The sequence below is a fragment of the Camellia sinensis genome, chromosome 11 (genome assembly GCF_055761805.1).
Source record: "Camellia sinensis isolate YWXY chromosome 11, ASM5576180v1, whole genome shotgun sequence".
Classification (NCBI taxonomy): domain Eukaryota; kingdom Viridiplantae; phylum Streptophyta; class Magnoliopsida; order Ericales; family Theaceae; genus Camellia; species Camellia sinensis.
In genome coordinates, this window is record NC_138971.1 from 34,017,878 (window position 1) to 34,040,673 (window position 22,796).

General features: G+C 47.0%; 1 protein-coding gene across 1 annotated transcript; it reads left to right on the forward strand.

The window, feature by feature from the left end:
* Nucleotides 1-713: 713 nt before the first annotated feature.
* On the forward strand, nt 714-19,891 carry LOC145802242 (uncharacterized). Its single transcript, XM_082894925.1, has 4 exons — nt 714-1,235; nt 1,322-1,420; nt 1,631-1,949; nt 19,848-19,891. The coding sequence occupies exons 1-4, from the start codon at nt 831-833 to the stop codon at nt 19,889-19,891; spliced, it is 867 nt and encodes a 288-aa protein (XP_082751051.1). The 5' UTR covers nt 714-830.
* The last annotated feature ends 2,905 nt before the right edge of the window (nt 19,892-22,796 follow it).

The following is a 22,796-nucleotide window of genomic DNA, read 5'->3' on the forward strand; positions in this document are numbered from 1 at the left end:
CGGGCGGAGATGGTGCCCGAGACTCCTGAGGATACGGAGCAATACGCCCGTGGTTTCCTTATGTTCCTCTTCGGGACTACCCTGTTCGCCGATAGAGGGAACACCGTCGGGCTATACCTGTTGAGTGCTCTGGTTGACCTATCACAGGTCCATCGATATGACTGGGGTGGCGCCGGCCTGGCTACCCTTTACTTTTATATGAGCGCGACCTCCCGCGGGCGGGGCGATTTACTTGGCGGCTACTGGAGAGCCTGGGAGGTACTTTTCTGTCCCCTTGATTTACATTTCTGCTTTTCATTACTTGTACATTGCACACACAGCGCATTTTTACAGTCTGTATTTTGCTCTCAGCATTTCGTACTTACATTCTGCACTGCTTTTCTCAGCTATGGGTCTATGTATACTTCCCAGCATTAGCCCCAGAGTTGGAGGTGGCAGGGCTCCCCATGACCCCATATTCACTGGTGTTCGAGGGTCCGCACCGGCCGAGACCTCGAGAGACCCTCCTTTACCTGCGACAGTACTTTGACACTGTGCGACATTCAGAGGTACCTCGGAACTTTCAGTTCCTTTCATTTTCATCTTTGATTTGCTCTGTATATTCTCGATTTCTGATTGGTTTATGCATTTATCATCCGCAGATCACATGGCAGCCCTGGGTGTCCCTGGGTGATGGTCTCCGACTTCAGTATACCGGAGGGTCAGACATCTCCCAGTATAGGGTCTTGCTTGAAGGGCCGGTTGGCAGGGCATGGTTTTTGGGGGAACGCTTTCTGCGTCAGGTATGGGGGTATCTTTCTGAGGATCCTCCCGCAGTACCCCCAGTCAGTATGCGGACTGCTGACAGGCTCTCTTACTCGGAGGTAGTCGGCGCCATGCTGGGTAGTGATGCTTTACTATATATTGAGGAGGGGGACTACGCCACTTACCGTCACATATATTTGATGCCTCCATTGACGGGAGCTCGTATCCTGATGATGAGGCCTGCCGGTATGTCATCCTCGGGCCAGGCTCGGGCTCGGGCTGCAGACGCCCCTTCTACTAGCAGGGCTGGTACATCTAGAGGTGGGAGTAGACCGGTTCCTCCGATTTCGTTGACTTATCCTCATCCTGGATGGCCAGATATGCCCACTGAGTTGATGGCGTGGCAGTATGGGGCTATTTCCCCGACTCCGATCCCGCTAGAGCCTCCGATGCCCTGTGATCGATACGCCATTGATCCTGACTCACCGCTGGTATGCTCCACTGTTTTTTTTTCATTCATCATTCAGATGTTTAGACATTCTTTTGTTCACTGATGATTATGAGCTCATATTTGCAGCCACCGCGAGGGTACATGGAGGAGGTGGTTGGACTGGTGGCCACACTCGAGGGCATGGTCCTGCGTAGGGAGGCACAGTTGTCTGTTGCGGGCATTCAGGTACCCTTCAATTTTTTCTGGCATTTATCATACTTTTGATGACATGCTGATTTCTACTACATCGATAGACTACTTGTGTAGAGCACATCTGACACACACACCACTTGTACACTGTATTTACATGCACCCACTTCACGTAGCCTTTGCTTGTATCTGCATCTGATGTATATATTTGGACTGATGTATCTGAATTGAACTCTTTGTTTTCAGATGCCTTCATGGTCCGGTCAGCCGCAGGCCAGGCCACCTGGGCCTCCTTGGGGAGCTGGGCCATCTGGGCCTTTTCAAGGAGTTGGGTCACCCGGGCCTTTTCAGGGGGCGGGGCCATCCCGGCCTTCCCGAGGAGCCGGGCCATCTAGGCCTTTTCGAGGAGCTCGAGGAGGGTCTATCCGCAGACGCAGGGCTCACGTTGTAGAGGTGGAGCCTGATGAGGAGGAGGAGGATGCTGAGGAGGAGGAGGAGGCTACCGACCGTCAGTCAGAGACATCTGCTGAGGAGGGGGGCTTCGGTTTTGGTTCGGGGAACAGAGGTGAGGCTGAGGGGGATCCTGAGGATGATAGCTCCGACCCAGATGATGATGATGGCGCAGAGGTTGTCCCGCAAAAGAGGATGAGGAGTGCTTCTCATTCCCGCTCCCGAGGACATTGATGCTGCTGTTTCCTGCTTTATTTTTCTTTTTGCTAGTAGTTTGTAGCACTTTGCACATTGTTAGGCAGTTTTATTTTTTGTAAAACTTGTACCTTTGTTTGTTGTAAAGCATGATGGAATGAAATAGCTTTTGAAAAGGTGTTTGTATTTTAAACTTTAGCATATCGCATCATTTTATTTTGCACAAAAATGAAATTGAATGGGAATGCGCATTGTGTAATCACCAAGTCAGGTAGTGAACCGACGCAACAAACTAAGCAACTCAACTTACTAAGATATAACAGAACCTTAGGAAGTTTACAACTCGATAAGCAAAATGCAACAATGCTGACAACGCAAATAAACAAGACTTAAACAAAGTTTGTTTAAACAGAGCGCAATGACTCAAAAACACGAAACACGTCCGCTCGACAAACAACTCGATAAGCAAAACAACAGCTCGATAATCAAAACTACAACTCGATAATCAAAACTCAGCAATAACAGATTGTACTTCGGACGATCTGGGTACCGGAACGCATCCGAAACGGAGGGAGATGAAGGCCTTTGACTCTCCATTGCATGGAAATGCTTGAAACTTTCCCTCGAAGGGTAAAACAGGGCCAAGGGGATACACTGCAGCATTGCCGGCCACCTTTGGGGGCCGGCCGGCCAATTTTGTGGAGAGAGACAGCTGGCCGGCCATTTTTGTAAAAAGTAAATGGCTGGCCAGCCAAAAAAGGTGGCCGGCCGGCCAGCTATTCCTGCAGCCTCCTGGTTTTTGACACGTGTCCCCGTGAATAGTGTTTTTCCCTCTATAAAAGCCTCAACTTCGGGAACATTCATTTCATCTTAGTTTTAGACAAAGATGGAGGCGTTTCTCGCAGAAAATGTCACATCTTGGATCTCCTCTCTAGATGGCTCGGAAAAGCTGAACTTCCGGGGTTTCGGCTTGAATGCACTATTCACGTTGAGCCGTACTCCGCTACATCTCCCTTTTTTCCATGCCGCGACAAGGTTCTGGAACCCAGTGACGCACGTTTTTAGCTTCGGCGGCCAAGAGGTATGCCCCACTTTCGAAGATTTTCAAGTTTTGATGGAGTCTGAATGCTCTGAAGTGATCTTGCCCCAGCTCCGTTTTGGCCATGCTCAGGCTTTAGGGCGGATGTGTGGGCTCACGGCGCGTGATGCTCGATCTCTAATCTGCAGTGGGGAACTGGACATCCTCGGCTTGATCCATCGTTTTTCCGACGCCGGTGACCGCAGCAACCATTATTGGCAGGGTTTCCGGCAACACGCCCTCTGCTTGTGTTTGTTGTCTCACTTTCTGCTTTCTTCGGGCTTCGGCGGGGCTAGCATTCGCCTGATTGAAGTCGCCCAAGGCTTGAGAGAGGGAAAGAGCTGTATTGCCATGACCTTGGCCGAGACACTGATGGGTTTAGATTCTGTCTATCGCCGGGAGGCGACTAGGTTTGCTGGGAGTCCACTGCTGCTGCAGGTAATGTTTCCCACCCAACCTTACATATATATTTGCTCACATCACTCGACCCTCAGGCTCGGTTTTTCTCACAAAACCCTTGTCTTACTTTTCTCTCATCGTACATCTCTCTGTTCTTTATTCTCTCATTTTCCATCCCTCCTCTAGGTATGGTTAATGGATAAGTTGCAGGTTGTGGACTCTTGCCCGGCCTATTCAGCTCGAGGCTACTTCTTTCGGCAGTGCCTAGTCAATGCTCTTGACGAAAGGTGGTGGTTCGATTGGATGTACAATTTGTCCGCAGACGGCATTGCTTGGCGTTGTCCTTGGCTCAACCTCCCGGCAATGAGCTATAGTATGTCCCGGCTGATTGGGATCCAATTGATTGGTCTAACCCACTGCGTATTCTATTTTCCGTTCCGGTTCCTGCGTCAGTTTGGTCATGATCAGACCTGCCCACCGGAGGGGATTGAGTACCCAGCCGCTTTCCCGGTCCGGGATACACAGCTTGCCCGATATGCCACAACATGGAGGACTAGAGAGCTCCTGGCCCCTGCTTCTACTTTCAGTTGCACTTTGTCCGACGAGTGCTTGGATTGGCTCAATGAGGAGGCACAGGTTGGGCCTAGATTGGCATCAGATGCTTCGTCCAGCTCCGGGAGGGGACGCAGAGATACTTGATTCAACTATGCCCCAAATTTATTGCTTATTTAGCATTTTCAAGTTTTCTTTATGAATGTACTAAAAAAAGCAACCTCGATTGTAATGCAAGAGCAGGAGAACTCAGTTTTGAAATCAATGAAATTGAAAGTTATGGTACTGAAAATTTTCCGCTTTTGGTCCAGAAATGGTCTTAGTCGTAAAAAGATTAATTTGAACAAAGTCGACTTTTATTAAAACTTTTCAAAACTATTTTCGATGTGGATCAGAACTGGAAAGTTGCCCCTTGTCTGAGTAACTTTGCACCGTCGCGGCAACGGAAAGTTGCCCCTAGTTTGAACAGCACTGTACCAGAGATCGCGATAAATGCTGATGGATAAAGATGACTGAGATGATCAAAATGGACAGAGTTGATCGGGGAAAAGTTTATGGCTGAACTTCAAGGTGAAGTTGCCTACATATCCCAAAGATGGGAATCAAGCCTTACGTAGTTCAGGCCGAGGTTCACTCGAGTATTTTCACTCTCCTTTTGCGCTCTAAATTTTGCCAAGGCCGCCCTTTGCGGGTTTTCAACCTTGCGAGCTCAGTTTTTATATTTTCTAATTTTTTTGTGCTCTGACTTTTGCCTAGGTCGCCCTTTCGGGTTTTCGGCCTAGCGAGCCTCTCAAGGGTAATATTTCTTCAACTTGTCCATATTGATCGGTTGTGAGAACTCCAAGCCATCTAGATCCATCAGAACCACAGCTCCACCTGACCAGATAGCTTTGATGATGTAAGGACCAGTCCAATTGGGTTTGAACTTGCCCCTTGGGTCGTGGATGGGAGCTCGGTTGTCTTTGAGCACCAAATCTCCTTCTTTCAGATTCCTGGACTTAAACTTCTTGTTGAAAGCCCAGGCAATTCTGCGTTGATAGCCTTGGATGTGGTACAGTGCTTTCAGTCTTCTTTCATCAAAGAGCATGAGTTCTTCAAATCTGCTTTGCTGCCAATCTGCTTCGGCTATCTGGCATTCAGCCAATACTCGTAACGATGGAACCTCAATCTCAATGGGTAGAACAGCCTCCATTCCGTAGACCAATGAATATGGAGTTGCTCCAGTAGAAGTTCTGATTGAAGTCCTGTAGCCCCACAAAGCAAATGGCAGCTTGTCTGGCCAATCCCGATAGGTTCCCACCATCTTCTGCAGTATATGTTTGATATTCTTGTTGGCGGCCTCAACCGCTCCGTTGGTTTGCGGCCTGTATGTAGATGACTTATGGAAAGCCACATTGTATTTCTCCAACAAGTCTATCACTTCTTTCTTGAAGTGGGAATCGTTATCTGAAATTATCTCGTTTGGCACCCCGTAGCGACAGATGATGTTGTTTCTGATGAACTTTGCGACGTGCGACGCCTTCAACACCGCGTATGATTGGGCCTCGACCCACTTTGTGAAATAATCTATTGCTACCAGGATAAACTCATGCCCGTTTGACCCTTTCGGGGTAACAACTCCGATCACATCAATTCCCCAGACTGAAAAAGGCCATGGCGAAGTCATGTTGTACAGTTTTGACGGCGGGATGTTCATGCGGTTTGCATGAATTTGACACTTGTGGCATCGCCGAACAAAACTAATAAAATCCTCCTCCATGGTTGACCAGTAGTAGCCCTGTCTGAGGATCTTTCTGGCCAGCATTACTCCATTCATGTGTGCACCGCACTCCCCCCCATGGATGGCCTCCATCAGGCGCTTCGACTCTTCAGCTTCTACACAGAGCTTATGCATTCCCAGATGACCCCTTTTGTACAGCTTACCCCCGCAGATGATAAACTGAGCAGCCATTCTTCTGATGGCCCTCTTATCCTTGGCATTTGCCCCTAGTGGATATGTCTCCTTTTCCAAGAAGTTCCAGATGTCATAATACCAGGGTTTACCGTCTTGAACCTCATCTATGGTGGAAATTGACTCGTATGCTGGCGCAAACTTTTGATCAATAATGACTGGACGCATCCGGACTCCGGACGGGATGTCTATCATGGAAGATAGAGTTGCTAATGAATCTGCAAACCTGTTGTTCTCTCTTACGAGATGGGTGAAATTTAGCTTCTCAAACCGAGGAATTAACAGATCCAAGGTTTGGTAGTAGATTATCATCCTTTCCTCCTTGACTTTCCAATCTCCTTTTGCTTGAGACACAACAAGGTTTGAGTCCCCAATGACGTCCAACCGTCTTGCCCCTAGTTCTAGGGCTGCTTCCAGGCCAGCAATACATGCCTCATACTCTGCTTCATTGTTCGAGACTTTGAACTGGAGCTTGAATGCTAAAGGGATACGGGAATCGTCAGGTGCTATCAGCAACACCCCTATCCCATACCCATACTGGTTTGACGCTCCGTCAAAGTACATCGTCTAAGTTTCATCTTCGACGTGCAGAATGGCTTCATCTGGGAATAGATACTCAACCGCTTCATCCCCTTCAACCGGGTGGTCGGCAAGGAACTCCGCTACCGCTCTCCCTTTTACTGACTTGCGCGTTACATACTTCAAATCAAATTCGGAGAGCAACAGCAGCCAACGAGCTAGCCTACCCGTAAGTGCTGGTTTCTCGAAGAGATATTTAATGGGATCCAAACGCGAAACCAACATTACAGAGTGAGCTAACAGGTAGTGCCGCAGCTTCCTGGTTGCCCATACCAAGGCCAAACAAGCCTTCTCCAGCGGTGTATAGCGGGTCTCGTAATCCAGCATCTTTTTGCTCAGATAGTAGATGGCCCTTTCCACTTTGTCTTCTGACTCCTGCGCGAGCATGCAGCCCATGGTAGTCTCAGTTACCGAAAGGTATAATATCAACGGTCTCCCCGGCTCTGGTGGTGACAACACGGGTGGGTTCTGTAGATACTCTTTGATCTGTTCAAAAGCTGCTTGACATCGGCCGTCCCATTGGAATTTCTTTCCTTTCTTCAGGAGACCAAAAAGTGGTTCACAAGTCAAGGTTAATTTAGAAATAAACCGTCTTATGAATTGCACTTTACCCAGAAAGCCTCGCACCTCCTTTTCAGTCCTTGGTGGTGGCATTTCTAAGATGGCCTTGATTTTGGAAGGGTCGACCTCGATGCCCCTTTGTGTAATCAGAAACCCTAGCATCTTCCCTGCTGTAACACCAAACGTGCATTTCTGGGGATTCAGTCGCAGCCGAAACTCTTTGATCCTTTGAAAGAATTTTTGTAAGGCGGTGTAGTGGCCCTCTCTATCTTTGGACTTGACAATCATGTCGTCCACATACACCTCGACCTCTTTATGGATCATATCATGCAATATTGTAGTTGCTGCCCGTTGATACGTAGCTCCAGCATTTTTCAACCCGAATGGCATCACTCTATAACAATATGTACCCCACGGGGTAGTGAACGCAGTCTTCTCCCGGTCTTCGGGTGCCATCACTATCTGATTATAGCCTGAGAAACCATCCATAAATGAAAGCAAGGCGTGTCCTGCCGTGAAATCCACCAATTCATCAATGTGTGGCAAGGGAAAGTCGTCCTTCGGACTGGACCTGTTCAAATCTCTGAAGTCTACACAGACCCGAATTCTGCCATCCTTCTTTGGCACCGGAACAATGTTGGCCAACCAAGTTGGGTATTCAGATACCAGCAGGAACCTTGCGTCAATTTGCTAGGTGACCTCTTCCTTAATTTTGAGATCCCAGTCCGGGCGAATCCTTCTGAGTTTCTGTTTGACAGGGCGGGCCTCAGGATCAAGAGGGATCTGGTGCTGTACAATCTCAGGATCGATTCCAGGCATGTCTTCGTAGGACCACGCGAAAACATTTTTGAAATCTTTTAATAAAGCGACTAAGCGCTCGCGCTCCTCTGAAGACAACGTGGACCCGATCTGGACCAGCCGCGGGTCCTTCTCAGTACCAACATTCACAGTAGTGATTTCATCCATTAAAGGTTTAACAAATCTTTCCTGCTCTTGATCAATTAATCGTTGCAAAACTGGGGGGATTTCTCCCTCGTTGTTTTCATCAAAATTTTGAAAATCCTGATTTAAGCAATAAATCAAAGGCACAGAAAAATACTCGGAAACCACATCCATATCATTCTCATTAAATATTTCCAAGCCGTCAGATTCCTCTGTTACAACAGACTCAAAAGAAAATGAAAATGACGACCTAGACAGGACTGTGGCATCCGGGTTATCACCCCCAGGAATACCGGACTCAGACTCAGTCGAGCTGGAATCTGATTCCGACGCACAAGATTCGGTAGAATCAGATTCCGGCTCACTACCTGACCCGGAACTGCTAGATAAAAAGCCTTCTTCATATTGCCAGATGAGAGAAGGTGCGATAGATGCATCCAAGATCGGCGCTGGAAAGCCTGCAGCTACTTCATCTCCAATCATAGAAACCGAAGAGTTATCCCCCAAGCACTCTTGGCCGATCGGAGGATCTGATAGTAGACTCGCCAGTGCTACCCCCATTTCAAGCTCTGTGCTCTCAGGATCCACTACTTCACACTGCTCATCCTCAGTTGGTGGGTCTGTCTGTGCTTCGGCAACGTCATCCCCAGATAATTGTATGTCAAAGAAGATTTCAAAACCAGGCACGCGCTTCCCCTCCGCGTTTAGCCATGGCTCCGGGAAGCCGCAGAATGGAAAATCTTCCCCCTCCCGGACGAAGCGTCCGTTTAGGGTACCCCAGATGGGCCTATGCATTAACTCAAATGGCTTCCCGGCTTTCTTTGCCCTGGCTCTTCCAGCCATTTCTTTCCCTTTTCTCACCCAGTCCTCTTTGGTGGGCAGATAACACAGTCCAAAGGCGTGAGGGTTGTGTGGCACTTCGGCCAACACTGAGACGCCCTTCCGGCCGCTTCTCCCTAATCCCATCCCAGGGGTATGTTTTAGCTTGTTCATGAGGTAAATAGATTGAGCACTAACGTACATATCCTCATTCACAGCCATGACATTCTGCACCACTTGAGCCTCGGCCAAAGTGAACCCCGATAGAAACACATCCTCCGTGCCGTGCTCGATCTCCAAGACAGGTGTGGACACTTCCGGCGGCGGATGGATTGATGAATTACCAAAAACTATCGTTACCCCTTTCCCGTGAGGGTACTTTAGCATCTGATGTAGAGTGGAAGAGACTGCTTTGACCTGGTGCAACCACGGTGGCCCCAAAAGTAGGTTAAAGGTTGCGGGAACGTCCAAGATATGAAATTCAATGTTGTGTTGTCCTGGACCAACCTTGGTTTGAATTTTAACAGTCCCCATCACTTCTCTGCTGGTATTGTCGTATGCTCTGATCACTTGGGTAGTTGGGACGAAATCCACGGGCTTCAACCCGATTGCATATGCCGTTCTGGTCGGGCAGACATTAATAGCAGACCCGGTATTAACAAGTACCACCGGTATCCACTTATCTCTACATTCCACAGAAATATAGAGAGGTTTGTTATGGCTTGTGCCCTCAGGCGGTAGCTCCTTGTCCGAAAAGGTTAATGCCGGGGAACCTCCTCCCGGAAAAACCAGCCCAACCAGCTGTTCAGGCGTGGTGTCTATGGAGAGTTTGGACTTGTCCATAGCAGACAGGACAGCTTCCCTATGTACTCGTGATGCCATTAGCAGTCCCCAGATGGAGATGTCTGCCTGTATCTTTTTTAACTGTTTCAGCACAGCTTCCTCATCAATCTGCTTCTCCTTCTGTTTCTCCGCTTCTCTATCCTTCCCGGATGCCTCGGGTTGGTCCAGGTGTGGGGGTTTGAAGTACCGTCCACTTCTCGTCATATGGTCAACCTCATCGAGGTACCAAGTGTCATCCGGTTGATTATTTCCCCAGTCTTCATCCGTGTGGGCAAGACATAAGTCATCGTCTTCCCACCACATTCTATCAGCAGCCAACAGACACCTGTCTGGCTCCGGTTTAGTTGCACTCACAGTACTCCTTGTCCACATGCTCACAGCATTCTCTATCTTCGTGCACGCAGCACTTTCAGTCCCCTCAGGGCCTTTAGCTTTCCTAATTCTCTCAGCCTCCTCAAACTTTTCTCGTTCTAGCTACATCAGTACAGCTGTTTGTTCAACAATTCCCGTATCCATAATGCCCATGTCTCGAGCGGAATTCTTAGCACCGGCGCTCTCCGGCGATACAACTTGACTTTCGGCCATTCCGGCCACAACTGATACTTCTGCCCCTGCCGGGCTCTGTTCTGGTTGGGCTTCCCCCACTGCATCTGGTTGATCTTTGAGCCATCCAGTGGCCTCCGCTGATCCCTCATAATCGTACCAATTGATTGACGCATCCCCCAGTTCCTGGTCATCGAGAAATTGCAGGTTGGCAAAGTCCTCCTCTACGGCTGTCAGATCATCTGCCCATAGCCCAGATCCATCCCCCCGGATCATGCATAGCTCTCTTGTCTCTGGCAATTCTATACCTAGCCCAATTCGGCTCGTTGATAGGATGTACTCGCTTGGATCATAGGCTCCCCCAGCAAAACTCTGTCCAGTCCCAGATTCAACAATCTCATTCTCCCCCAAAATCTGCCTTGCCCCGTCTTCGACGGTCACCACCATCGGTTCTGGTTGGGTTTTGGAGATGTCTACCATGCACAAGAAATCTGTGCAGTCGGGGAGGAGCACCTCCGGCTTGGGTAGGTGGGTGGGCGTAATATAGATGCTAGGATCGTAAGATGCGACCCCAGTCTGGATAAAATTGATTCTATTGGGAGGAGGAGCTTGGTTATGTGGTGGGAGAGGGTTGGTTGTGACATTGGGTTTATCAGGAGGCGCGATCACCTGTTTGTCAATAAGATCTTGGATCTCATGATGCAATCTATAACAACGGTCGGTATCGTGACCGTGTTGTTGGTGATACGCGCAGTACTTTGCTGGGTCATAAGAGGGGGGGAGTGGATTCGGTAATGGCTTTGGCTCCAGGGGTTTCAAATGATTTTTTCTGATCAATATTCCCAGAACTTTGGTCAGGGGCATATATAGTGGGGTAAAGGTTCTTTGGGCTCGCGGTTGGAATCTGTTGGTTTGTGTGTTGCTTCCGGACGCGCCGGAGAAGGGTGTGGCAGCCATGGGCCTTGGAGGGGGAGGGGGAGTGGTGGTGACAATACTAACTTCTGAGGCTCTCGTATTTACAGCGCCACTCGGGCCCGCATTGTTGTTACGGTTGAAAGTCCTCCCCGGTTGTTCTCTGTCGTGGTCAAACAGACCTTGTTTCATTGCGTCGTCGATTTGCACCCCCATTTCATGTAAATCTGCGAAAGTAAGGAAGGGGACTACAATCATTCTCTGCATCAACTTCGGGTGGAGATTGCGCACAATCATCCGGATTTGATCTTTGTCAGTGGGCCTTAAAGTCATCATTGACGCCTTTGCCCTCCATCGGATCACAAAGTCCGAGAAAGTTTCCTTGGGTTCTTGCCTTGTCGTTTCGAGATCACGAGTTGTAATCTCGACCTGAGTGTTGTATGAATATTGTGCGACAAAGGCCTCAGCCATTTCATCCCAATTCTTCTTCACTTCATCTTGTAACTTTGCGTACCAGTGGGCGGCCACACCCGACAGGGTTCGACCGAATAATGAAAGCTTCTGTGGTCGTGTTAGGCCCATTGGCCGCAAGATATCTGCAAACAGTCGGAGGTGGACCATGGGGTCGCCGGTCCCGTCAAAGCGGTCGATTTGTGGCATTTTGAACCTATCGGGGAGTGTTACGGCCTCCTCGGTATATCCGTCTTCGATATCCGGCATAGCCTTGACCCCTTGGGATTTCTTGAAGAGTTTCTCGAGTTTGCTCAATTTCAGAGCTGTATGATCAACCTCGAACTCGAAGGGAGAGTCGGGGCGATTGGGTGCATGGACCTTGGACAGTTGTGGTGGAAGCGGGGGCGGAGCTGGCCCCGTTGGAAGATTTGTGTCCTCTTGTAAGTTTTGGACATTCGGCAGGGTATTCTGGGCATTTGGTGGGGCGTTCTGAACAGTAGGTGCCTGCTCAGGTAATGGAACCCCTGCTGGAGGAGGGATTGGGTGTGAAGCAGACGCTGTATTCTGTTGTTGCAGCCTGGTAATCAACTCAGCCTGCTGGGTCATAATCTCAGCTTGTTGCTTGGCGAGTTCATCTCGGCGAACGGCATCCTGTTGCATGGCCCGCATGGTTTCCTGCATTTGGCGCATCATTTCCTCAACTCCTGTTGGTGCCGTCATACTGTTTCGATTTGTCTGAACTACTGGCAGATCTGTCTCAAGGGGGATCTCAATCCGACTGTCCACTGATGGGGGAAACCACTGTTCTAGTGATCTCTGTTCAGATATACTGCGCTTTTTCTGCTTTCTTCTGGTAACAGGGGGTAGAGAATGGAGCACTGGCTGTCCGTCGATTAGATCCTCAGATCGATGGAGTCGACGACCTCGTGTCCAAAGTGCTTGGGGAATGCCTGTTGGGTTGGAAGCAATTGTGCTAAAAACTGACCTAGCAAAAGATAAATAAAACGAAAAAGGAAATAAATAAACAGATAAACGGACAGCATAACAGCTTAAAATAAAATGCATGACACACAGCCGGGCATAATCAACACACAGTCAATAAGCTGAATACACACTGTCCTCAAACACTGATTATTATCCCTGTATCACTGTCCCCTAAAATAGAATCTGATATCCGCAGATAATTAATTCTCAAATACTGGCTGATGCCCGCAGGCCTGATACCCAAACTCATGTACTGAACTGATGCCCGCAGGCCTGATACTGACAATACTGAACTGATGCCCGCAGGCCTGATACTGAACTGATGCCCGCAGGCCTGATACTAACGATACTGAACTGATGCCCGCAGGCCTGATGCCCAAACTCATATACTGATACATGCATTCCTATAGAGACGCACTCTAAAGCACATAACAGATAAGTGAGAGCCAAAACACCCCTATGTTGGGGTAGGGTTTCCCTGTCCTATTTTGTCAGGAACTAGGGTTTCACTACGCACGCAGCGGTTTCAAACAACCTATAAACGGGTAAGCAACCTGTCCTAGTTTGGAATAGTCACTATGGATCCGAATATGCACTAGGTCGAATGGTCAAAGAGGGTGCCCCGGTAAAACCGGGGTTTGTGTTCCCATACTGGCAGAGCCCACAACCGGTCAGCCTTATGGTCATGCCTTGACAAGACAAGCCTCCAGCAAACCGTTCAGGAATAGCAGATGGCAAACACGGTGTCCTAGGCGCACCAATGCAAATGCAATGCAAAGAAACACATAAGTGTAGTCAAAAACAGATATCATGAGCTCGAGTCAAGTTCTCTAAATCCCCAGCGGAGTCGCCAGAAACTGTAACAAGCCCGCGGGGGCCTCGCTACAGCTCGGACTCGACTTTCGTTAGTCACGGTTCTAAGTCTGAACCAAAGAGTCCAAATCCGGCAAATCGTTTTTGAGAAAACAGATTTTTTTTTGAAAGAAGTGCCAAACATGGACTGCTTTGCCAGATACAGAGTCGCCACCTAAATATTTTATTTTGGGAAATTTATGAAACCCTGACTCGGTGCCAAAAGGCCACGTGTCCGTCATCACCAAAGTTGCCTCGGCTCGGGAACTTAGGTACGATTGGGGAAGGTCACTTCGTGAGCACCCCCGCTCGCCCGGTCATAGACCAGCCTCTACTAACCATGATATCAATTTTTGAAAACTTTGTGTGTCCTTAATCCGGTTATTAGCCTAGGTTACTATGTGATGCGCACAGTATACAAGTATAGACCGTGTCGCTTAAATTGGAACGAAACATTTCATGTTTGTTTTTGAAAGATGGTTTGCTACCCGCAGGTAGGCTTGAAACATTTGATGATTTATTCCAATTTAAGTAACCTAACCTTCACCCACAGGCATTCAGGCAGTTATATCAAATAAGCACATAGCCTCATGGTAAGCATGCTGTTCATGGCAACACTCACACGCATGCAAGGATGCTAAAGCATAAAACTCACCGAGTACACCAAGCCAAAACAGAATTTACATAAGAAATCATGCATGATCCTAAGTATGCAGAGATGCCTAATGCAACACATGCAAAATGCAACTATAGCAGGCTCGGCTATTCTAAGATGGCATGTGAAATGCTACAACTATCATGTATTCAATTTGGAATCGAAAGTACAATGCAGTTAGTATGATGCGCCGAGCCCGGTGCATGCAAAACTAATGAATGAATGCAAACATGCTGTCATACTGTATGCTAATTGAAACACGCCCTAATCTAACCATCATAAGCAGATAAATAAAAGGGAGAAAGACGTGGGGTTGGAAGACATACATCACACTCACGCACACTTATTACAGTTGTGCCCTCGCGCAGAGGGTCCGAATAAATAATACAGTCCGAATGTTACAGTCCCAAATGAAAGAATATTACAGTCCAAAATATTACAAAATCCTAATTAATTAACAAATTAACTAAGAAAATGAATAAAACTGGCATGCAAGCCAGGGACTGCCTTGCTTCTGATAGATGATGCATGTCCGGGTTGTCTTGCGCGGAAATCCACCGGAATGCCCCAATTAGCCTCTGTTTACACCTGTTCTTGAAATGCGTGCCAGGCCCCGAAAGGTTGCTGATTCTTCGTTTTGCTGCAACAGAGAGCAGGAAAGGGGCATAGCAATGTATTTGCACAAATATATGCATGTCTCGATCCTCGTGCCACCAATCACGCATACCGAGGCATGATGGCCGAGGAGTCGAAATGCACAACTCAATATAGGATGAATGCACACGAAAATACAGCTAAAACCTAACTCCATCATGGATAATCCGGAGTGTCGGTGACTGGGGAATTGAGATACATTCCGTCACTCGGAGTACGAAATGTACCTCGTTTCCCGTGTCCGGGCTAACACCTATTCCGAACACGATGCAATATGCATGACATGCATGAAATGCAACTAAGATACGATCCTAACATACACAATGCTGTGAAAATGAGATGCCTCGAAATGCGTACACACGGGCACGCAAACCGAGGAAATGCATGAATGCGATCTAAGATACAACCTAGTATACACTATGCTGTGAAAATGAGATGCCTCGAAATGCATGCACACGGGCACGCAAACCGAGGCAATAGCATATGCAATATAATGGCATGGAAAATGGTATATAGAATGCAACATGGACTTATACTAACATGAGAGAGCCTCAGCCACACTCTCATAAGAGGCCGGTAGATGAAAATGAAGTGCCTCGAAATGCGTGCACACGGGCACGCAAACCGAGGCAATGGCAGAATGCGATGCAATGACATAAAAACGTGATATGGGCTTATACCAACATGAGAGAGCCTCAGCCACACTCACATAGGATGCCGGCGGATAAAAATGGAGTGCCTCGAAATGCGTGTACGCGGGCACGTAAACCGAGGCGATGACAGAATGTGATGCAATGACATAAAAACGTGATATGGGCTTATACCAACATGAGTGAGCCTCAGCCACACTCACATAGGATGCCGACGGATAAAAATGAAGTGCCTCGAAATGCGTGCACGCGGGCACGCAAACCGAGGCGATGACAGAATGTGATGCAATGACATGAAAGCATGATATGGGCTTATACCAACATGAGAGAGCCTCAGCCACACTCACATAGGATGCCAGCGGATAAAAATGAAGTGCCTCGAAATGCGTGCACATGGGCACGCAAACCGAGGCGTTGCGAAAATGCAAACTATGGCACGGGAAATGATGTGCAAACATGGTAATGGGATTTCAGCAATGAAAAGTGGGGGAAAGCAGCCCCGAAATGAGACGAAAGTACTCCCGAAGCATGAAATGGTCCCGAAATGCAATATTAGGCACCCGGAATGGCCTATAGCTATGCCAAACACGCACAATATGGACATGCAATGTAAATACAGAAGCTAGAAAGTCCCAAAAAAGGCATTTTCACAGTTATAAACATGGCCAAACAGCAAGCATAGGTATGGCAAAAATGGCATGCAAGAATAGGGGCCAAGAGAGGGGTAATGAAGCAAGTGATATAAGAAAAATCCAAACTGAAAAATTTCCTTCTAAAACATTGAAGAGAGACCAAAAATATGAATTTTTACAGTATATGGAAAGCCTCGAATCAATATACAAACATGCTAAAAAAAGGCACAAGATTGAGGCTCAAAAGGTGCTATAACATGAAGTATACAAAATAATCACCAAACAGAAAAAAAATGTTAATGAAACATGAAGTATAGGCCAAAATAAGGCCACTTTCAGTTCGGACCAAGGTCCAAAAAAAGAAGCAAAGGGGGCTGCCGATTTATGCAAAAATGGGGCCAAATAAGGGATATAACTACAAGTGGCACATGGAGGCATCAAATGGTGAGGGGCCCTTCAACAATGTTGAAGAAGGGCCCAAAATAAGCACATTCACAGATTACATCATGCTCAAAAACAGATTACTCATGGGCCAAAAATGGCATGCAAGATTATGACATATAAGAGGATCAATGAAGCAAGTGCATCATGGAGGGCTCAAACAGGGTTGAGCCCTTAATGAAAAGTGAAAATGAGCTCAAAAGAAGGCCCCTTTCAGTTAGGGCCGGAGCTTGAAACAAAAAGCATAAAGGGCTTACAAATGGATCAAGAAAAAGGGTCAAAGAGGAGAAATGTTACTCACCCTTGAAGACTAAGGCTTTTGTTGCTTCTTGGACCAATTTGCAGCTCCTTTAGCCTTTGAGAAGCCCTCCTTGTTGCTGGAAATGAAGTGGTGATGGTAGAGATTGGTGGTGTAGAAGAAATGGTGATTAGGGACTTAGGGTTTTTTTTAGGAAAATGAGAAGGGTGGAGGGAGAGATGGATCTTGAAGCTTGAAGACCAATTTTCCAACCTCTCAAATGTGATATGGCTTGCTGGTTATAAGCACCAAAAAGGGGGTGTAAAGGTGGGGGAAAAGGAGACAAACTTTCCCCCACAAAATATCCCCTGGATAAAGATATTTTCTGGGGGATAAAGCCCTACAGCTGTAAAGTGAACAGTTCAAGGATCTCGGCCGGCCAGGTATCTTTGCTGCAGGTGGCCGGCCGGCCACACCCCCTAGCCGGCCGGCCACACCCCCTAGCCGGTCAAAAGGGTCAAGAAGATTTAGTGGCCGGCCACCAACTGATGGTGTCCTCCTATGTGTGTACAACATAACCCTGTGGTTAAAAGTCCAAGAAAGTGGCTCGAGGGTTTTCAACATTAGCTCGGAAAGAGGGGTTCAAAAGGGTCAGGTGGAATTACTGGCCGGCCACCAACTTTTAGGGTCCTCCCAAGTGTGTACATCACAAATATGTGGTTCAAAGTTCAAGAAAGTGGGTCCAAGGTGTTCAACATTAGCCTGGAAGGAGGGGGTCAAAAGGGTCAAATTGAATTACTGGCCGGCCACCATTTTTTAGGGTCCTCCCATGTGTGTACATCACAAATATGTGGTTCAAAGTTCAAGAATGTGGGTCCAAGGTGTTCAACATTAGCCTGGAAGGAGGGGGTCAAAAGGGTCAAATTGAATTACTGGCCGGCCACCATTTTTTAGGGTCCTCCCATGTGTGTACATCATAAATATGTGGTTCAAAGTTCAAGAATGTGGGCCCAAGGTGTTCAACATTAGCCCGGAAGTGTGAAAAACGGGCGCCGGAGGGCGTCGGAGGATGTATAACTGGTTGCTGCAATAATTACTGGCCTTCCACCCTTCAGTGACCTTCCTAGTGATAAAGCAGAGGTACCTGCCAAAAATGAACGAAAACCGTTGCAAAACGAATGTTCGGGGGCCAAAACACGCAGTTTGGGGCCCCGGAAACTGCCCGTTTAAACACCGAAAATGGTATTCGACATCGAAGTGGGTTTCTCAGCCCCCAGTGTCCCTCAAAAGGGAGAAAATAAGATGTATGCCAAAAACCAGAATAAACGGAGATGATTAGGCGGTCCCGAACCGAGGCACACGGCCAACGGTCCCGAAAAACCGGAAACCGGGCTCCGAAATGGGCAAAATGGCCTACGACCACGAAATGTAGCCTACGGACATTGAGAGATGGTCTATTGGACCTCTCCCTTCCCTCAGGAAAAGAAATCGAGAAAACCGAGCCTCGTTCGCAAACCGAGACAAGGTACAAAAGAGGGTTCGGAAGTCCGGAGGCAGGGCTCACGGCCACGACTCTGAAACTTCTGAACGAGCACATTATGCAACATCACCAAGCGCTCAATCAGTGACGTCTGAGTCTTAAGGTCGGTCAAAAATGGGGTGTCTACAGGTGGTTGTAGACCGGTTGACTAAGTCAGCGCATTTCATCCCCATGCGCGTGAGAGATTCGGTAGATCATCTTGCCGACTTGTATGTTCGGGACATAGTGAGGTTGCACGGGGTCCCAGTGACGATCGTCTCAGATAGAGACCCTCGTTTTACTGCCAGGCTGTGGCAGAGTTTGCAGAGTGCCTTGGGCACTAAGTTGACCTTTAGTACGGCTTATCATCCGCAGACTGACGGGCAGTCCGAGCGTACTATTCAGATCCTCGAGGATATGCTTCGGGGTTGTGTCCTGGACTTCAGTGGGACGTGGGAGAGGCACTTACCCTTGGTAGAGTTTGCCTACAACAACAGTTTTCAGTCTAGTATCGGTATGGCACCGTTTGAGGCCTTGTATGGCCGACCGTGTAGGTCTCCAGTTTGTTGGGCCGAGGTGGGTGATGCACCTTTGTTGGGTCCGGAGTTGGTTAGGGAGACGACGGAGAAAGTTGAGCTTATCCGTAGGAGGCTTGTTACAGCCCAGAGTCGCTAAAAGAGTTATGCCGACCGTAGGAGGAGGCCTATGACGTTAGGGGTAGGTGATCATGTCTTCTTGAAGATATCACCTAGACGAGGTTTGATGAGGTTTGGGAAGAGTGGGAAGTTGTCCCCTCGGTTCGTTGGGCCTTTTGAGATCCTTGAGAGGATTGGCGAGGTTGCTTACCGGTTAGCTTTACCACCGCAGTTGTCCAGAGTGCATGACGTGTTTCATGTGAGTATGCTTCGGAAGTATGAGCCGGATCCATCACACGTGTTAGATTGGACCGACTTGGAGGTAGATGAGGATGCCTCGTATGAGGAGAGACCGGTTCGGGTCTTAGATAGGCGGGATCAGGTCCTGCGTGGCAAGACCATTCCTTTGGTGAAAGTCTTGTGGAAACATCACGGAGTGGAGGAAGCCACTTGGGAACGTGAGTTGGAAGTCCGCAAGAAATATCCGGACTTGTTTGTTGATATGTAATCTTGCATTTACATTTTGGTATATTGTTAAACTTAAGAGCTTTTATATATGTCTTAAGTTGTGAAACATTGAAAATGTTTTGATTTGTTGAAAGTATGTTTTGGAACTTGCCTCATATGGAAGTTGAAGGTGACATTATATCGGTTGAATATATTGTTGAAACTGGAAAGAAAATGCGTAATGTTGATGCATGTTGAAAGTACATATGTTGTTTACATATTGTAAAATGCCTCTTGATAAGAGATGGGATGACCGGTAATGGGTCGAGTTGTTGAATGTTAAAATGTAACATTGTTAAAAATGGAGGAAAACCTATTTTTGAAACTTATGCTTAATTTCGGGGACGAGATTCTTTAAGGGGGGGAGGTTATGGCGATCCCGGTTATTCCTTTGCTGTTCTGTTGTATTCCGGATTCAGTTCCGTGGAGTGGTAGTGGTACCTACCTTGTTGTTGTCCTTTAATTCCCTTTGATTGAGTTTTAGGATGTTTTGAGGAAGGTTGTTACAGGTTGGTTAGGCCTTGGTTTCAAATTCCTTGTTGTTCAGTTTTTGGGCGTTCCGCTCGAGTGGGTATTCTTCCGCTCGAGCGGATATAGCACACTTCCAGTATTTTCGTGTTCCTGCAAAACTTCTGCAGGTGGGATTTTTACGCTCGAGCGGGTTTGTTTACGCTCGAGCGGTGGCGCTCGAGCGGATCGTTTGGCGCTCGAGCGAGTAGTGCTTTTCTGGGTGTAAGTTCTGGGAGGTGGGAATCTGCGCTCGAGCGGACTGGTTTTCGCGCTCGAGCGGATGTACTTTATTCTTGTGTCTTGGCGCTCGAGCGGGCCTTATTGTGCTCGAGCGTGTCCACAGTTTTGTTCTTGGCGCTCGAGCGTCGTGTTCTCCGCTCGAGCGGGTCATACGTATATGAGTTATCCGCTGGGTGATTTCAAATCACTTTTTGCTTTTCTTTCTCTCTCCTACTTTTTCTAAAAACCATTTTGAGAGCCTCTCTCTCTAAAATCTTACATTCTCTCTAGATTTCGATCTAGCTAGGGTGAGTTCCTTGTCTTTGGCCTTTACAAAAGAGTCGTTGATCGTCGGGGGCTACATTTTGATCTGAAAATCTCAGGTTTTGGAGCACGTTGGGTTTTGTCATCTTCTCCATTGGGGCTCCGAATTTGAGGTAGGGATAACCTACTCCTTACTATGAGCTTTGTCTTTAAATTTTAGTATTTTGAGATGTTGGGGTTAGTTTGGTAATTTTGTGAAAGTTTGGGGCTTTTGTGCAATTTTACAAAAGTTGGAGTTTTATTTATAATAAACCTAGATGCATGTTTGGTATGGAGAAATGGAATAAATGTTGAATTATTGATGAAAATGGGACCCTAAGGGTTGTAAATGTTAATTATGGAAAAATGCCCTAATTACATTGTTTGATTAATTGGGTTAATTAATCGAAAGAAATGAGGTTATGAAATGGAATTGTTGAGATTGGGAATACATGGGGTAAAAGGGTGTAGTTGAATTATTTATCACTCACCAAAATGAAATGTTGACTTAATATCCATTTGTGCATTTATTTTTTGTTTAGAAATAACTGCTTTGGGCTATCGGTGGAGGATAGTTGTGATTGTTGTAGACAATGCATGATGATTAGGCAAACTAAAACTAATCGATTGAATGTGTCATAGAGTATGACGATGGATTGAATACATTAAATTTATGTATTGATTAATGGTATATAGAACCCATGTGTTTGTATATGTTACGTGTAAAGGAGGAGATGGGGGATGTACTCCGCGGTTTAGGGGAAGATGGGGGATGTACCTCTAAACCGGATAGTGTTGGGAGAAGATAGGGGATGAACTCCGTAGACATAGCTCATATGCTTGTCTAGAGAAGTGAAGATAGAGCTCATATGCTTATCTTTGTGAAGTGTGGATACAGCTTATATGCTTATCTGTGAATGTGGGATCTAGTTGTTATACATATTTGTTGAGGATGTGGATATAGCTTATATGCTTATCTGTGAAAGGGGCATATAGTTTTTATACATATCGGTTGAGATGATAATAGAGCTAATATGCTTATATGTTGAAAAAGGGAAAATGAAAAGTAACTTGGACTCATAAGTCGTGTGGCATAAAGTGTGATTTATGTGGATGTATCAGTGTTGGCCATCTATCAATTGCTAATCTTTTAGTCATTGTTCATGGTTGGTTTAGTGTATTTCTGCTGGGCTGTGGCTCACCCTATATGGGAATATCATTTTCAGGTACAGGTAGCATGCCACCTCCAAGGACATAAGTTGGGAGGCTAGAGGCGGACATACTTTTGTCGTTTTGTATTTTGACGTATTACATGTAATTTCAAGCCAAGGGCTTAAAGTGTAAATGAGTAGTACTCTTTTGTTGTAACCAAGTGTTAACTTGGAAAGCTGTAAGCCCGTAGGGCATTTGCTTTTGTTGTTAACATGTAATACTTTTGTAAGGAACAACTCTGATTAATAGAAGAATGTTAATGTTTATTATCAATGCATGTCTTTATTGATGGGTTTTATGCTATTATTTTGAGGGCGTTACACTTCCTTTCCTTGAGAGTGGCAAAGGCACCAAATCCACCACACTTGAAGGCCTAGTCCCATAAACTACTTCAAAGGGAGAAGTATTTATGGTGCAGTTGATAGATGAATTGTAAGCAAATTCAGCCAAAGGAATGATGTCATCCCAACTCTTGGGGTGATCCCCCACAAGGCACCGCAACAAGCTGCCAAGGCTACGGTTCACTACCTCCGTTTGGCCATCGGTTTGCGGATGGAATGTAGTACTAAAACTCAAAGCCGTGCTGATTTTCCTCCACAAAGTTCGCCAAAAGTGGGCAAGGAACTTAGCATCTCTATCGGACACAATAGAAGTAGGTACCCCATGCAACTTGTAGACTTCCTTGAAGAATAGATTAGCAATGTTTGTAGCATCCATGGTCTTCTTACAAGGTATGAAACGTGCCATCTTGGAGAAACGGTCCACCACTACCATGATAGAATCACTTCGCCGTTGAGTAGGAGGGAGGCCCAACACAAAGTCCATACTAATGCACCGCCAAGGAGCATCCGGCATTGGTAAAGGTAGATATAGCCCCGCATTAGTGGCAGTCCCCTTGCTCCTTTGACAAATTTGACAACGCTTCACATGACTTTGCACATCCTTGGCCATGCCCGGCCAATAATAAGCATCTTGAAGCAACCCAAGGGTCTTGGCCTTACCAAAATGCCCCATCTTATGATGCTCAACCAACAAATGTGCCCTTAAGGAGCAACTAGGAACACACAACTTAAGGCCACAGAAGAGGAAACCATCCCTTATCATGTAACTTGGATAAGCAGTCC

Excerpts from the sequence above, each read along its gene's own strand:
- LOC145802242 (XM_082894925.1), top strand. The coding sequence starts at position 831 with ATGCGGACTGCTGACAGGCTCTCTTACTCGGAGGTAGTCGGCGCCATG. Across the intron at positions 1,236-1,321 it reads TTGATCCTGACTCACCGCTG|CCACCGCGAGGGTACATGGA; the intron begins GTATGCTCCACT and ends TCATATTTGCAG. Across the intron at positions 1,421-1,630 it reads TGTCTGTTGCGGGCATTCAG|ATGCCTTCATGGTCCGGTCA; the intron begins GTACCCTTCAAT and ends CTTTGTTTTCAG.